Source organism: Rhododendron vialii, chromosome 3a, assembly GCF_030253575.1.
Source record: "Rhododendron vialii isolate Sample 1 chromosome 3a, ASM3025357v1".
Taxonomy (NCBI): Eukaryota; Viridiplantae; Streptophyta; class Magnoliopsida; order Ericales; family Ericaceae; genus Rhododendron; species Rhododendron vialii.
Genome location: NC_080559.1, coordinates 28,762,364 through 28,778,162, shown reverse-complemented (window position 1 = coordinate 28,778,162; position 15,799 = coordinate 28,762,364). Strand labels below are relative to the sequence as shown.

Sequence of the window (15,799 nt, the reverse complement as noted above, 5' to 3'; positions counted from 1 at the left end):
CGGAACCGCTCCGATCAATAATACATCATTTCTCTTTTCTTCACATGGTATCAGAGCTACAAGATCTAGACCTTGTGCAATTTTTGTTCTCGGCAGGCGGCCTAAATTTCGTCGCCGTCCGCTGGGCACTCGTAGTAATATGTAACCAGCTCGTGCACTCAGATTTCACCTCAAATCTCTACTGTTATGGCTTCTCTCGCTCATGACTATTTTTGGCTCTCCTGACCGTTTCTCTCTTTTGACCGTTTCTCTCTTCTGGCTTCTCTTCTCTTGGCTTGGCTTGGCTGTCCTTGGTTCTCGTGGCTTTTTCAAACTCAAGTTGGTGGACCTACTTGAGTTTGAGGGGATGTTAGAATAATATTAGCAATATTATGTTACCAAGTTTTCTAGGTTTTATTATTATGTTTCCTATTTACACAAATTGTTATTTATGTTTCCTAATTAGTCTAGGTTTCCTTGTTGTGCGTATTTCCTTTATTGGTTAGTTTCTTAATCACCAAGTCCTGCATGTTAGAGGGACGTGGGGGCTCTGCTGCCCAAAGGGCGCAGCAGCCCCTACCCAGACCACTTAAACGGCAACGTTTTGGTTAAAAAAAAAATACTTACCATCAATTTGCAATCCTATGGAGCAGAAACGTGATTATGAGAGCCTTAGAGACAAAATTTGATTATGTCTCTTTAGAATAATATGATCAATAATAAGATCTTCACATCCATTCAAACGGATTAAAAATTAGCATATTTTTTTAATATATAAACGGTCTCAAAAAATTAAATGTTCAAGTTTTCACTCCGTTTGAATCGGTGCAAAGATCTTGTTATTCTTATCATATTATTCTAAAGGGTCGTAATTTATTTTTGTTTATAGAGCTCTCATAATCACATTTCTGTTCCATAGTGTTCTAAATAAAGAACATATACTTAATATGAGAGCCCTAGAGATAAAAATAAATTACGACCCTTTAGAATAATATGATAAGAATAACAAGATCTTTACACCGATTCAAACGGAGTAAAAACTTGAGCACTTAATTTTTTGAAACCGTTTATATATTAAAAAATATGGTTAAAAAATTAAGTACTCTAATTTTTAATCCGTTTAAATGGATGTGAGATCTTATTATTCTGATCATATTATTCTAAAGAGACATAATCAAATTTTGCTCTAAGGCTCTCATAATCACGTTTCTGCTCCATAGAATTGCAAATTGATGGTAAGTATTTTTTTTTTAACCAAAACGTTGCCGTTTAGTGATCTGGGTAGGGGCTGCTGCGCCTTTAGGCAGGAGAGCCCCCGTGTCCCATGTTAGAGTTATGATTTGTACACAATCAATAATATATCATTTCTCTAATATTCACACTATAAAGTTCAAGAAACAACACACAGTGCCTAATGAATAGAGTTCATGCTAGTATTTGACTGAACAAAAACAAAAAAAGAATCGGAATTATCTGTTTGCTCAACAAGGAAACAAAGAGGAAAACAGATTAGACAAAAAGACGTACTTTGAAACCAAACATAGATATGAAACTAGGGTTTGAGATAGAGAACTCAAGGGCGACCAGATTTGAGATCTTTCTTGATTGCAGAATGGAGTTTTCTTGGGCTCTCCAATTGAATCGTTTGTTCAGTTTTTGAATTTGATCTCTTGTTCTTTTCGTATGCAATGTAGTTTTCTAGACGGCCTTCAAATTGGGTTCGCCTGTGTATGAGAAGCAGTGGAGTTCCAACGGTCAAATTTCTCGCTTGCCTAAACGCTCCCATGGGTTTGGAATGTTCAGCGAACAACAAACACTTATTTGCTTTACAGAAAGACCACTAGTACAGCAGTACGCAGGCAGACAGCGCGTACAGCGTGCTTTTTGGTCCGTCTTGGGTCCAAAAAATATAATCGGAGCCCCGCTCATTTTGTTTAAGGTTTCCATGAAAAATCAACTCTATCCGAAATCGATAAGGGCATTTCCGAAACGTCCAAAATCACTCCAGAATTTAGCCAAATCGCTTCAGAAGTTGGGCTAAATTCTAAAATGATTTGGGACGTCTCGTAAATTCCTTTACCGATGTCAAATGATTTTTTACGGAGATCTTAAACAAAATATATTAAACAAAATGAGAAGTTCCGATTATCTTTGTTAGATCTGAAACGGGCCAAAAAGTGAGCTATACGCGCTGTCTTTGCACGTACTGCTATACCAGTAGCAGCTCTCTTTGCTTTATACACTTGACCGAACCTTTGGAATTAGCCTACAAATAATGGGTTTGTTTGCCTATATCTATCTCAAATGACAACGTACTCCATGTGAAGGAGAGAAAAATGCACCACTAGTGGCAGAATCAGGATTTTGACCCAAAGGCATCAGCTTAGCAGACATATTTTTTACTGGAACTTATATTTATTGTCTCATAAAATTTTTATTTTTTAATACATTACATTTATTCATCGAAATGATTATAACCTAATATAGTTAAAGTATACCAATCATTTTATTTTTTTCTTGAAGTTACTTCGACTGTCACATGTTTTTTTATTTATGAAAGAAATTGAGAAATAAGAATATAAAATGTCGGATTTTTCATCAAATCAAACCAAAAATATTAAGATTGTAAGTAGCTATACACGAATAATTATCAATAATATTCAAAATCAGGTAAATATACAAAATAAAAATCTTGAACGCAGGAACACGGGGTTCCGGGGCCGAGGGGCCTTTGCCCCAACATAGCTCCGCCCCTGTGCAGCAACACGCCAAGCTGGACAACACACTCATACTATTTCTTTCGTCTTTTTTTTTTTTTGAAAAAAATGAAAGTGCATGTTTGGTATCCTGTCACATTTGTCACTAAGTATTGCTCAATCACGCCACACCATTATTTATAGGGTACCTTCCGCATCTATCTCAGGATCGAAGCTAAAATCTAACCACATGTAAGTGGTGTTACTGGTATGTTTAGCCCCAATGATGAATTATTCGAACTTGAACCCGAGTCTTCTCCAACTAAATTCAAATTTTCAACATTGAACCAATTCCTTGTTGGTGACACCCCTCATGTTTCATTTATTTGGGATTACTCATGGATGGCCTGGGATTATGAATTTATGAGCATTGGGTAATGTAACAATTAATGGACTGAAAATGGTATTTGGACGTTCTAAAAAGGGCCGGAGGCCCATCTGAATTTTTTTCCCCCACGGAAGAGGCCCATCTGAATCAGTGCTCTTTTTTTCGTCGAATAGTATCACTAATGTTTCTTTTAATTTATTTATTGGAAAAATGACGGCCCAGGACGTGTTTTGATAATTAATACCTGCTAAGGACACACTGAGACATACTGAGAACATTTGTTAATGCTGAAAATGTTCTTGACGGATATTAATTATCAAACACATCTTTGGCCGTCATTTTCCCTAAGAAAATTGTCATTCCCCTCAACTCTCTCTGCGCTTCGTTCTATTTGGAGGGATAAAAAATTGTCTTTCGGAGGGATGGTTGGTTGAGTAGTTGATAGGTTACTCCATAAATCCGTTAAGAAGCAAAGTTTCAAAATCCGAAATGGACCAACCAATTCATTGTCGACCGGCCATAGCTCTACTCTGCTCCAATCCAGTCGGCATTGGTGTTGAAACCCAAGTTGAATTGCTCGGAACCGATGACCTGAGAGCATCCACAATGGGTTTACCAATTAGTGTTTTAATTGTCTATGTTAAGATTTAGCAAACGAAAAAATAATTTTTGTGCCACAATTCTTGTATTAGTGTGTGTGCTAGAGTGTGTTCAATCTTATAGTGTGCTAAGTTTGACAACTATACTAACAAACAATAAATGGGTCTCACATTTACGATTCAAACTTCAATCATAAAATATAAATGTCTATATATATACACTTGTGGGACCCATTTTTTTATTCTAACAAATATTTTAACAAACAAATTTATCAAACTCATTTTTATCCTAATACACATCTATATTATAAAATAGAGCAGCTTTTGTCTATCTCTATTATAAAACAGAAAGGTGTGGGGACAAGTTATTGGAACGGCTTAGATTCATTTGATCCAAAGGCTGTAGTGCATCCTCCCACTTTCTGGTTAAGTGTCCACGGTTTTTACCTAAATCACACAACTGTCATCCCCTTTCAACCGGGATGCGTAGTGCCGTAGGCACGGGCTAGCACTAGTACATATAAACTCAGCACTCTCTACAATCATCCAATCAATATTTCATGTTAGTTGTAGCCGTCCGATTGAGAGAATACTTCCTAATATAAACTCCTGTAAACTTATGACTGATAAATTCTTTCACTTGATTACTTTTATGTTGTTTACTTTTAAAAATGTTTTCTTATTTAATTTTTCTACATCAAACTCAATAATTGCTTTTAATTTTGTTTCTTTTTAGGTTGATTTTTCTACATTCAAAAAGAAAACAAACCTTTTTTGATTCATATACTAAAAGGAAACAATCCTTCTTTAAAGTTGATAATTACATTATTTCCTTAAAACGGAGTAGCATTCACAAACGTTTCCCTTCAAGAAATGAATGTATGTTTTCCTTAATAATCTAATTCGTAAGCTTCTCCAAGAAGAGAATATAGCCTCCTTCATACCTGGATTGGAGAAAGAGAGAGGGTCATTACCTCTGCTTTGACAGAACAAGAGATAGTCAAATTTTTTTATTTTTTTCGTTATTCTAATTTCTACACATTCTCTCCCTCTCTCTAGGTTAGATATTTTGAGGCACTTTCGTGTCGTGTTGTGTGGAGTAGTACACTGTTTCTCTCCATGGATGTATTTTCTTTTGTATGAAAATAAATGAGATGTGTTAGGGTAACATCTATACAGGTAATGATCACCCGTGTTGGGATGAATAAATGAGATCTATGGTTAACGTAACTTATTTCATCACCATTTTGCTTTACAAGAGGGAATTCTTACTCATGTAATTATTTTTTGTATGTTTTTATATTGTTATTCATGTTCTTAATTTTGTTCTTTAGATGAAGTATATAGGTGTGTGTTCAAGGGTGATGTAGACAATTGATGATATTTCGAAAATTGATGACGATAAAGTTTAAAGACATTCATGGTTAGAAGTGACAGATAAAAAGATCGGGAAGAAGTATACGAGGAAGATACCTCTTTACACTTCTGTTTTGATATTCATTTTTTGTTTTGTTTATTGGTTAATATTCCATGTGAGATTTATTTATGTTTTAGGCATTTCTAAAGTATTACAGCAAATATGCTATTTTTTGACATATTTTTTGGGTGCATTGAATTGATGCATGCCATAATAAATTAGATGAAATCTAAGCGTAGTTGATTAGATGAAATCTATTTAAAGCATATCTGAAAACACTACTTTTAGGAGAAGTCAGTTTAATTGGCGGTGTGGTCAATAATAGAGAGGAGTAATATATTTAAATGGTGTTCAGAACACATTGCTTCATGCCTTTAAGCACATGCAATCTCTAGTTTTAACAAATATTTTAACACACAAATATACCAAATCCATTGCGGATGCTACGATTGATATGGCCACAGTTCAAAAGAAACGGTTGGACCAAACTTATAAGGCAAACCATGTAACATTTCATGCCACGAGGCACTTGCTAAACCAGGAACTAGTCTTGAAAAATTATTAATTGTATTTGAAGCACGGCTATGTGATGCTCCAAGAGCCTTCTTCACCACACATTAGTGTGATCTCCACCTTTAAGTGACTCTCACACAAATATGTGGCAAAAATTGCTCCTGAAACACCATATGTCAGTGCTTCAAAAGCATTGAATAATCACATTACCAAATGAGGTGAACCTGTTCCTGTAGTTACCGATGTGGGACTTATGGTAATGGCCTATCACCTTCAGAAAGGAACAGAAACTCACATTTCTTCTTTTCGTTTAGATCACCTCGTAAATTAACATTGAATACAAATATTGCCACTCTTAATTTTCTTCGATAATATGTCTTTTGGTTACACCTTTTTACTTTTAATTATATAATTTTTGACATAGATCATTATGACGTCACGGCTCAATTCCAGTTCAACCACTGTAGAACCAGTAATCCGTTCACCCAATTTTGTTTGCCATTCACTCCAATTTTTGATTTTCACAACATTGTTAAGAAGTATCAACCTTATTAAACCATAGTCATTTGAAAGAATCTCACCACATCTGTATCAGATTCGATTAAACGTCTCACCACGTGCTACGAGCGGGAGAGAGTATGCTTAGGCCCAGATTTGAACTCATTCAAATGTGGCCGGCTTGCTATAATCCCATTAACAACAAACTAAACTTGAGGACAATGTAAAAAACTCGTTAATTGTTTAAATTAAGTTCGAACTTAACAATCATCACAAAAAAACTGTACTAAAAAAAAAGAGTTACACTGCCGCTAGTGATCAGATAGTAATAAAATTCACTTAAGATCTAGTTGAATATTTATTAATTCAGGTCGCGGGATGTCTCCCCTTCTTGCCGAGTAATAAATAAACTTATTCCAAGTACATTTCCAAAGCTCATCACATTTTAAAATCGAATGTAAACAACTCATCCGGGTCGGGAATTAGAAGACCGGTTTTTGCACTCTGATGGACTTCTGTGATTGCATCTGATTTGCTGCGTTTGACTCTTTCTCTAAAAAAATAGGTTAACACAACGGTCGGAGAGCGGAGGGGTATGAAAGTTCCATTTCAGAGAAGGACGACGACGTTATTCAACTAGCCTCGACGCATTTACCATTCCATATCCACCAAGCGAATTTCGGTAACGATCACTAGAGAGGCCTCCCAAACACCTTACTCGACGGGGCCATGTCAAGTTTCTCAAAATGGGCCAAGTTGGGATTAGATAGGTGAGTAAAAGAATGGTTATGGGTGGATAATTATCCTATCCGCAACGTGGTTGCTTACCCGCAAAGGAGAAAGAGGTCTAAAAATCCACCACCACTGAAAAAATATCCACCCAACTTTCACATTCCTTTTTTTGGTTGTTGTTATGCAGGGTGTCCCGGGCCAGCTTGTTCGCACCTTGGACTAATCCCTACAATCCCATCCACAGCCGCACGCGTGGGGTGAGGTGGACCCAAGAGTTATTGGCAAGGAAAATCGAACCTAAGACCTTAAGATAGAACAAGCAACCAAGTCTCAGGCCAAGACTACTTGGCCAAACCCCTCGGGGTTGCTTCTTTCACATTGTTTGGACACCATTCACTTTCCCTTAGCGATTCAATGTGCCTTTCCCTCCTCCATTCAATATGGTTTTCAATTTCTACCCATATAAAGTCATTAATTTTGTTGACAGCTGAATCCCATTTAATTTTTCACTTTACTTGTCTCCTTTATGCGGTTTTCCTACTCTCTCTCACTGTGCACTGGATGAAACATTCATAAGTTACTGGTCGAATGTCTTTACTTTTCCACCACCTTGCAAAATGCCCTGTCCCTCAGACATTACTATGTACTAATATCCTTGCAAAAAAATATATATAGTCCATCCAACCTACTTTTCCGTAATATATTCTAACAAAAAATGTTAAATTCTTTTGTCCTTAGAAGTTCCTCCACCATCCTAAAAAGATTGCATGGTAAAACAAAAAAACTTTAAAAAAAAAAAATGCATCTTGTGACCAAAAAAAAAAACAAAAATTAAAAGACTTAATTCATATCTAGTAACTTTTGAATTTTTTTGACAAAATGTATAATATTCACGTTCTCATTTTGCTGACTAGACAAATTTTTTTTGGGGCAACGTACAGCAGAAGGAAAAATGGGCTTCAAGAAATTGTGCGCAAGCATGTAAATGCGATTGGTAGCTTTTTCACAACCACGTACTGTGCAGGGCACAGCACGGTGCTGTCTCGGAGCCCGCTTTGGTCTCGTTCCGATAATTGAAAATGTTCATTTCGTAGAGTTTGTCGAGTAGAACAATTATGTAAAAAATCAGCTCGATCGGATATTATTAAGTGCTTGATTGAAATATTTTTATTTTGAAAAAAAAAGAATGGATCCGAAACAATGGATCAAATCCACTGGATTCCATTATTGTTAAGTTGTATGTGCTCGAATCAGGCACTTAATGACATTCGATCGAGCCGAGTTTTGCATGGTTGTTTTACTCGACGAGCTCTACGACGTGAACGTTTTCCGATCGTTGAACCGAGACCTAAGCGGGCCCCACAAAGCCGTGACAGCACCGTACTGTCCCTTGGAGGGCACAGCACGGCCCCTGGTTCCCTTTTTCACAACCATATATTCAATTCAAACTCGACTGGCTTGATCTCTACTCTGAAAAATCCAGGCCCAGAAAAGATTTATTAACCCACTACTCAGAGAGAAGTAAATAGTTCAACATAACATTCACCTTAAAAAACAGATCTCCAATGGTTGCATCATTTTCTGGGCCACTGGGGTTATCCGGTCATTAACTTTAGGCCACCGGAATTAGTCGAACTACAAATACATTGGCCTAGACATCCGGGTTATCGAAAAGAAAAACAGTGTAAGATTAGCATATTTAACATTTTGAGGACAATGATGCATAAGAGCAAGTTCACCGGTGGATTTTAAAATGATGTTGTCAAACTCATGGTTTAGCTTGTCATAGTGTTCAAAAGCTTAAAAAATACTTACAATGTTGCTGCACCGACTCTGGGATATTTTGGCTCAATCATGAATTCAAACTATTGAATTATATAATAAAACCATAAAAAATAGTGATGTTGCTGCACCAGTTTACTAATATTTCGGCACAATCTCATATTCAAACTATTGAATTAAACTCATCTCATTTTTTCGGTAATGCGGTAAATCAAATTGACAAAGTCAAAGTTGCTAACGAATTTTTAGTACCAAAGATGAGTTTTGTCACTTTTTGTTCGCCCTAACATTTTCACAATGACAGAATATAAAGCATTTTTCTTTTCAGGAAACAACATAGTAATATATATATATATTTCTATATATAAATATTTCCATAAACTAAATATATAGTTACAAAAGAATCACCACTCTCGAAAATACAACAAGAACTTAGAAGGTCCGAACAGAAAAACAAAATGCAAGTAATTGAAAATCTTAAAAAAGAAATTGACATCTACGATGTTAGAAACCACTAATCTGCTCATGGATGCGGCTGGAGGAAGTTGGAGGAATCACATCGGCACTGGAGCACATCGCCTGGTGCTACCACAATTGCTATTGGAAAATGCATTATCCCGTCACCAAGACTGATCAGATCCGAGAGTCAAACAACTCATAAGTTTTCTATTTCTTCTCCGAGAGAAATGAATATTGTAATTTATTTCCGGCTTCGCACAATTTTGGCTGTCTATTTCGGCAATCAATGGTTTAGATATATTTTTTAATTTTGACCGATAACAATCAATTTTTACCGATCAAAATTAATTTTCAATTCAGATTGTCCAAAACACTTTTGGATGCATGCGATTAAGCGCAATAAACTTTATTTACGAGTTGCTTCGTAAAGAAGTTTTTCTCTTCTTTCTTCAGAAGGTGAGAGCATTAATGAGAAACCCATCACGATCTCCTACCCCCACCCATCAACGAGGAGACCATTACCACAGTGACAACAACAACAAAAGTTTACACTTTCCACAGGCGTACACGTATTTACAGTTCGCTAGTGGAATCGCATTCTATTACAAAATATTCAAAATAAATTACTGTATACGAGCTTATTGAAATTAAATTATACGGGGCAGGATCTTTTATGTCAAAAATAACTCATGTGCTTTTGTGCTAAGAGATTTTTCAGTCGTTAAATTTAAACCATAAAAAAAATCACATAATTCAACAGTTAAAAAACCTCTCGGTATAGAAATTTTCGGAACAGAAGAGATCGCAACGTAAAAGACAAACAAATCCAAGTAGAATCAAAGCTTAACACGCGAACGTCAAATCGAATGTACCTGTTTAACAAAACAATTAGTACTGTAATATGCATTAGAAAAACAATAGTAATAGTAAAACGAAAAGTGGGTATGGAAGCCAATATAAAATAAAAACATACTTGTATCGAAAACTACCTAAAAACGACACCTACCGTACGAATAAGTATAATCTAAAGCGGAGCCCTCTATTGGCGGCGAGCTCAATTGAATTAATGCATGTCTTTTTCCATTCCATTTACTTAGCCAAGGAAAAAGAAAAAAGAAAAAGAAGTCGTCTATTTCTAGTATTTCTTTTCACCAAATAATAGTAATTAAGAAGAGGCAATCAATCAGCGTAATAACCTCATTTGGACATGATCATAGGAGTTTCAAACAATTAACTTATGGTTGTGGAATGCTACCTCTTGCGAGATAGCTGCCGTTCTAGAGGACCCGTTTCATCCCCACAATTTTAATAAAGTACGAATTAATAAACAAACGTGTGATTCACAAGGCTATTATCGCAAGTGGATTCAAAATCAGGATTGCATGAAAAGGGCGGGAGTTTCACCTCTTAAACTTGCGGATCAAAAAAAAAAAAAAAAAACCTCGTATACTCTTATCTTTACTGTATTTTCAATTGGGGAGAACAAGAGATAGTCAAATTTAGACTTATTTCCTTGCAAAAATGGCTCCAAACCTGTTTTTTTTTTGGTACTAATTCGTAGTTCAAAAGAAAAACGTGCATTCTTCTTCTTTCCATACTTTGAAAAACAAGGCAAGAGACAAAAAGAGAGAAAAAGGAACATGGGATCGAGTTGAAGTAATCGTTTTTTTTTTTAATAACATCATGTTTGGCCCAACTTACATGTATCTCGACTAATTTCTGAACTCTGAAAGTAAAGACCGGGGCATAACCTCCAATGTTTATAATATTTGGCCTTCATAAAAATAGAACATGTGATCTCAATGAAGAGCACTTATTGCTTTCTTACAAACATTTGACCAAGTCCCGTGAGGTTTGAGTTGAAAGTAATTGTTGCCCGTATGAATCCATACAAGTCAAGCAAATGCAAAACACTACTTTCACTGTTTCACACCTTAATCCCTATGCTATGTTTTGCCGATATGAATCCATACAAAGTCATTAAAAGCGAATTCAAATTAAAATACTTCTTTCACACCTTTTCCCATTTGGGTATTAAAATAGGAGTACAAGTTAGCGAATACGAGTACTTTTTTATCAGCTCACATCCAAACAAGCCGCTAGTTTTAATTTATTTGTTTTGTGTGCCTTTCTTTCATGGAAACCTATATGATATAACATTCATCCAATGATACACAAATTTTTTATATACTATTTATTATTATCAACGCGGAAAAATTAACGAGCGAATAGTTACTTTCCCATACAAATTGGCGGTCCATGAAAGCCAATAAAATAAGAAAATACTATAAAGTACCCATGAAGCGAAAGGCTGTCAGTGAAAGCCAATGAATTAAGTATGCGTAACCGGATCACATCTAAAAACTACCTAAAAAAAAACAGACGAACCATAGACAGAAGAAGAAGAAGAAGATATATAATCTATTGAGTGGAGCCCTCAATGCCACTTAAACGTGAGCTCATTCCATACAAGTCAAGCAAATTCGGGAAAATTACTATTTGCCCCTTACTTAAAAAACATTACACAGGTTTCCTCACATCCAAACACGCCGCTAACTTAGTTCGTTTGGCGGGTCCCTTTTTTTTTCTTTTTTTTTCCACGAAAAAGCATCAGATAATATTACAATTAATTACTCTCCCATAATATAATTCTCCCAATGAGAGAGAAAGAGGAGAGAGAGAGAGAGAGAGTTAACGCCAAGCAGATGCAACTGAGAGTGTGCGTCCCATCCAACCAAAGCAGATCCCACCGCTCTCTTCCTTCACGGTAAAACCCGGGTTGCCACACGTCTCCGAGTTGAGCCGGACACGTAGCGAGTCAGCGACGCTTTGACCCAGCGGCTTCAACGCAAACCCGGCCATGCGCATCCGGGCCCGCCACTTGCCAAACACCTCGCACCTTTCCACGCGGTCCCTCCCCTCGCACGCAACCGAGTTGGCCGCCCTCCGGCCCAGCCCTTCCTCGATCCTGACCCGGTCTGAGTTCTCCAACCCCGCCGTCGCCTCCAGCGAGTCGAACAGCGCCCCGTAGTATGCGCACGCCTCCGCCACGCGCGCCGGGAACGGCGCCGTGTTCCCGTTCATCTCCTGCTCCACCACCGTCACCACCGCCGGGCCCAGCCCCTTCACGCGGCGGAGCAGCTCGTCGCGCAGGTTCTCCGTCGTGACGCTCTCATCCGGCAGCTTGTACAGCTTGAACGCCAAGTTCACCGCCAAAACCTCACCCTCCTCCACGCCGAGTTTCTCCGGACTCAGATCAGTTACCTTCAGAGATAGAACATTGAAATCGAACCTAATTCCGTTTTCAGCAGCCAGCGATTTAAGTCGGTCTCCAACACGCTTCAACCTCTCTTCACCACCGTTTCCAAAATCCGCAAACGTCGTGATCCTCAAACAAACCGGATTATCGGCGGTACGACCGGCGAGCGTGTAAATCAAATGCTGGTACTGCCCGCCGTTCCCGACGTCGAAATCAACGACGTGGAGCTTGCAATTCTGCAGCTGCTGCGACGTCGCTTCGAGGATGGCGAGATTGGCGGCCCTGAACCCTAGCTTCAAACACTGCGATTTCTCGTACAGCAACTGGGTGGACCCCACGTGGTCCTTCCCGTATAGATCCGAGACCGGAGGGGGAAACTCCGCGGGGTTCACGCGCGACTTGAGGGCGGAGGCCATGTAGGCGGTTAACCTCTGCTCGGATGTTCCCCTGACGTTGGACACATTTTTCAGGCGCGTGAGTATCTCGGCCGCGACCTCTGCCTTGCCTTCGGAGATAGCCGACGCGGCCTCCATCAGCGACTGCTTCGGGCAGGAAATCGGCGGGGAGGCCGACGAGGACGAACACGACGACGAAGACGAGGTTGGAGAGGGCGAAATCGGCTTGATAAGATTCTGAATCGTTTCGGACCACTCGCTGTTTGTAACTACGGACACAGCGTCACCCTCTCCTCTTTCTCCTCCTCCTCCTCCTTGTACGCCGTCGATTTCGTCGTCGTCGTCGTCTAATAGCTGTTTCTCGAGCTCCTGGAGCCGGTTCATCATGTGTTTCTTCTCCGATTCCTGCCCCGGCTCCTGCTTCACGGCGAATTTCGGATACGATGCCCCGGAAAAGTTAGGATTATTCAAAGAAAAAGAGTTAATCCCGTTACCAAACAAGATGGGTTGCTGGAAAGTGCGTTGAGGAATTGGCAAGCCGTAGCGGGAAGAAACAGAGGAGTTATTAGAGGAAATTGAGGAGGCGTCAAGGGAAATCGAGGCGGAGAAATCGACGGGGGGAGAGATGGGAGATATCGGAGAAGGTTGTTGGAAAGTCCGTTGCTTTATGTTCCTGAGATAAAGCCCCAGAGCTTGTTGTTGTTGCTGGTAGAGGTGGTTTTGTTGCTGTTGCTGCTGGTTTTGGAACTCGGCGAGAGAACGCTTCCCGATCAAATCGGGTCTCCGTTGGTGGATCTGCGAAGCCGGGTCGGTGAAAATACCCGCCGTGTAGAGATTCTGGGGAGTGTTTGTGGCCATGGATCGTCCCGTGAAACCGCCCGTGGTGTAGAAGTCGTGACCCGTCCCGGAGAATCCTGACGACATTCTGGCCGGTGAGAGAAAATTAGAAAGGACAATTACAACAAGCTTTAGTTTTTACACAAGCCCATCGTAGAGAGAGAGAGAGAGAGAGAGAGAGAGATTGGAGGGTGTGGGTGGTTTGAGGAGTTCCGCTTAAGCTAATGGATTGATTGTTATCATTATAAACAGAGTTGTATGAGAGAGAGAGAGAGAGGTTTCCAACTGGCCCATTGCACTCTGGTTTTGTGATTTCCGTGCGTTATTTTTTGTGAGAAACTATGCTAGTCTACGATCAGATGCACAGAAGTAGGTGAAGTCTAAACTCCTGACCGTTCGATTGTCCGAAATTTGGTCAACCGAACCCGATGAAGGGACACAATTCTGAATTACCCCTATGCAACAGGTACACCTCGTATGACATCCTATCAAAGCTCCGTCGGAGTTAGGAATTTACACTCTTCCCACGCCGAATATCACCTCGTGCAGCCCACGCACAACATATTTCACCCAGAGCGTGTGCGTCACGAGCATTTATTGAGTCTGGAACTACAACTTCCCCCACCCTCTGAAAATGAGATGATCTTTATGCATGTTTGATCACGTCACCACAAAAAGCACAATGACTTCCTCACAGCCAAGCGAGGACAGTCCACTGCGAATCAATCGACGGTCCGTGAGAGTTTCGAACGTTACGGTGGCGTTACTTTTACGCAGGACGAATCTGGTTTGGCGAATTCGAATTCACCGCCGATAGCCGGTTGGTAGGCATGGGGGTGCGCGCACACGTGTCGGTGGACAACTGGCGTTACGTCTGAAAAGAGAATTTTTTTGTTTTTTTGGCCCGAAACCTAAAGGCTGTCTACGTTGGCAAAGCCCCAACCACTGATATGGAAATTACGCCACTTCCGACATCCAATTGGAATAATTTCAACGCATGATTATTAGTACTAAGTAATAACCAAAGGAAAAATTAAATTTTGTAGACCTAAAATAGTGCCGAATCTCGTATTGAAAAGTAAAATTTTCAGTCTATATTCCGCTAAGCCCCGTTCCACAGCATCTTCATAAAAAAATATATATATATATATTCATTTCATATTTTCAAACTCAAAAATTATTTTAAAAAATAATAAATTTTTATATTTTTTTGTACTGTTCAAAAGATTTCAATGAGATCTATCAAATAAGATCCGTATTACTAAAAAAATTATTTGCGTAAACACATTATAGAGTATCTTTGAGATTGAAATTGTCTTCTTAAAAAATAATTATTTAAACAAAGTTATGGAACACACCAAGGATTCTTAAAAAAAAAAAAAAAGTATTTATTTTATAAGTTTTAAGTTTTAAAATAATGAACTTATTTAATTTTTTTTTTTTGCAATATTGATCTCCTTGTTCGATAGATCTCTAATTTTTAAGCTTAAAAATAATGAACTTGTTGAGATAATTTTTTTGCATTATAGATCTTCCAATCCGACAGATTTTGATGAAATCTTTTGAACGATGCAAAAAAAAAATTATAAATATATATTTTTAAGTTTAAAAATTATAAATAAGTACTTATTTTTTAAAAATCCTTAGCGAAACAATACAGGGTTGCTACCCCAAATGACACGAATGCCATGCGGTTACGAAAGTTACCTACCAATTATATTCTGCTCAAAATGTTCTTAACACGTTTTTATTTAGGCTACGTTCCGCTAAGAAATTTTTTAGCTTTATCAATGATATTACAAAAATAATTTGGGTACACATAAAAAAATTTCAATTTCTCTCGTCGAGACGAACCAATAGAAGTAAAAAGTTTGTCACAAAACAAACAAATGCAAAAAAATTTAAACAAGAACAAAACAAAAAAAACCCAAAAATCTCTTAGTGGAACTTACCCTATGGGATATTCTAGAACTCAAAACAAATCAGTGTTCCTCAAATCATCGATTCCCACATTTTACGCCATCTTGTTTCCGGATATATTGAAATAAATATTATATTTTCTCATAAGAACACATTTAAATAGAACTTACCTCTTTATCTATGCTAATTCGGTCCATTTTCTTGGTTTAACTACTTCTTCTTCTTCTTTTTTACAAAAGGGAGAAGATTTTATTAATCTGAGAGACGGAAAAACGCCTAAACATCAGAGAGAGAGAGAGGAACCCCATGGGGGCAAGGTAGTTGT

The 15,799-nt window shown here is 38.3% G+C and overlaps 1 protein-coding gene across 1 annotated transcript; it reads right to left on the bottom strand.

The window, feature by feature from the left end:
- Positions 1 to 11,465: 11,465 nt before the first annotated feature.
- LOC131319642 (scarecrow-like protein 8) lies at positions 11,466 to 13,846 on the bottom strand. The gene has a single exon (XM_058350000.1). It carries the CDS (start codon positions 13,639 to 13,641, stop codon positions 11,755 to 11,757), a length of 1,887 nt encoding a protein of 628 aa, XP_058205983.1. The 5' UTR covers positions 13,642 to 13,846; the 3' UTR covers positions 11,466 to 11,754.
- Between the last annotated feature and the right edge of the window lie 1,953 nt (positions 13,847 to 15,799).

What these genes read in the sequence shown, in the direction of transcription:
- LOC131319642 (XM_058350000.1), bottom strand. Translation starts at nt 13,641, where the DNA reads ATGTCGTCAGGATTCTCCGGGACGGGTCACGACTTCTACACCACGGGC.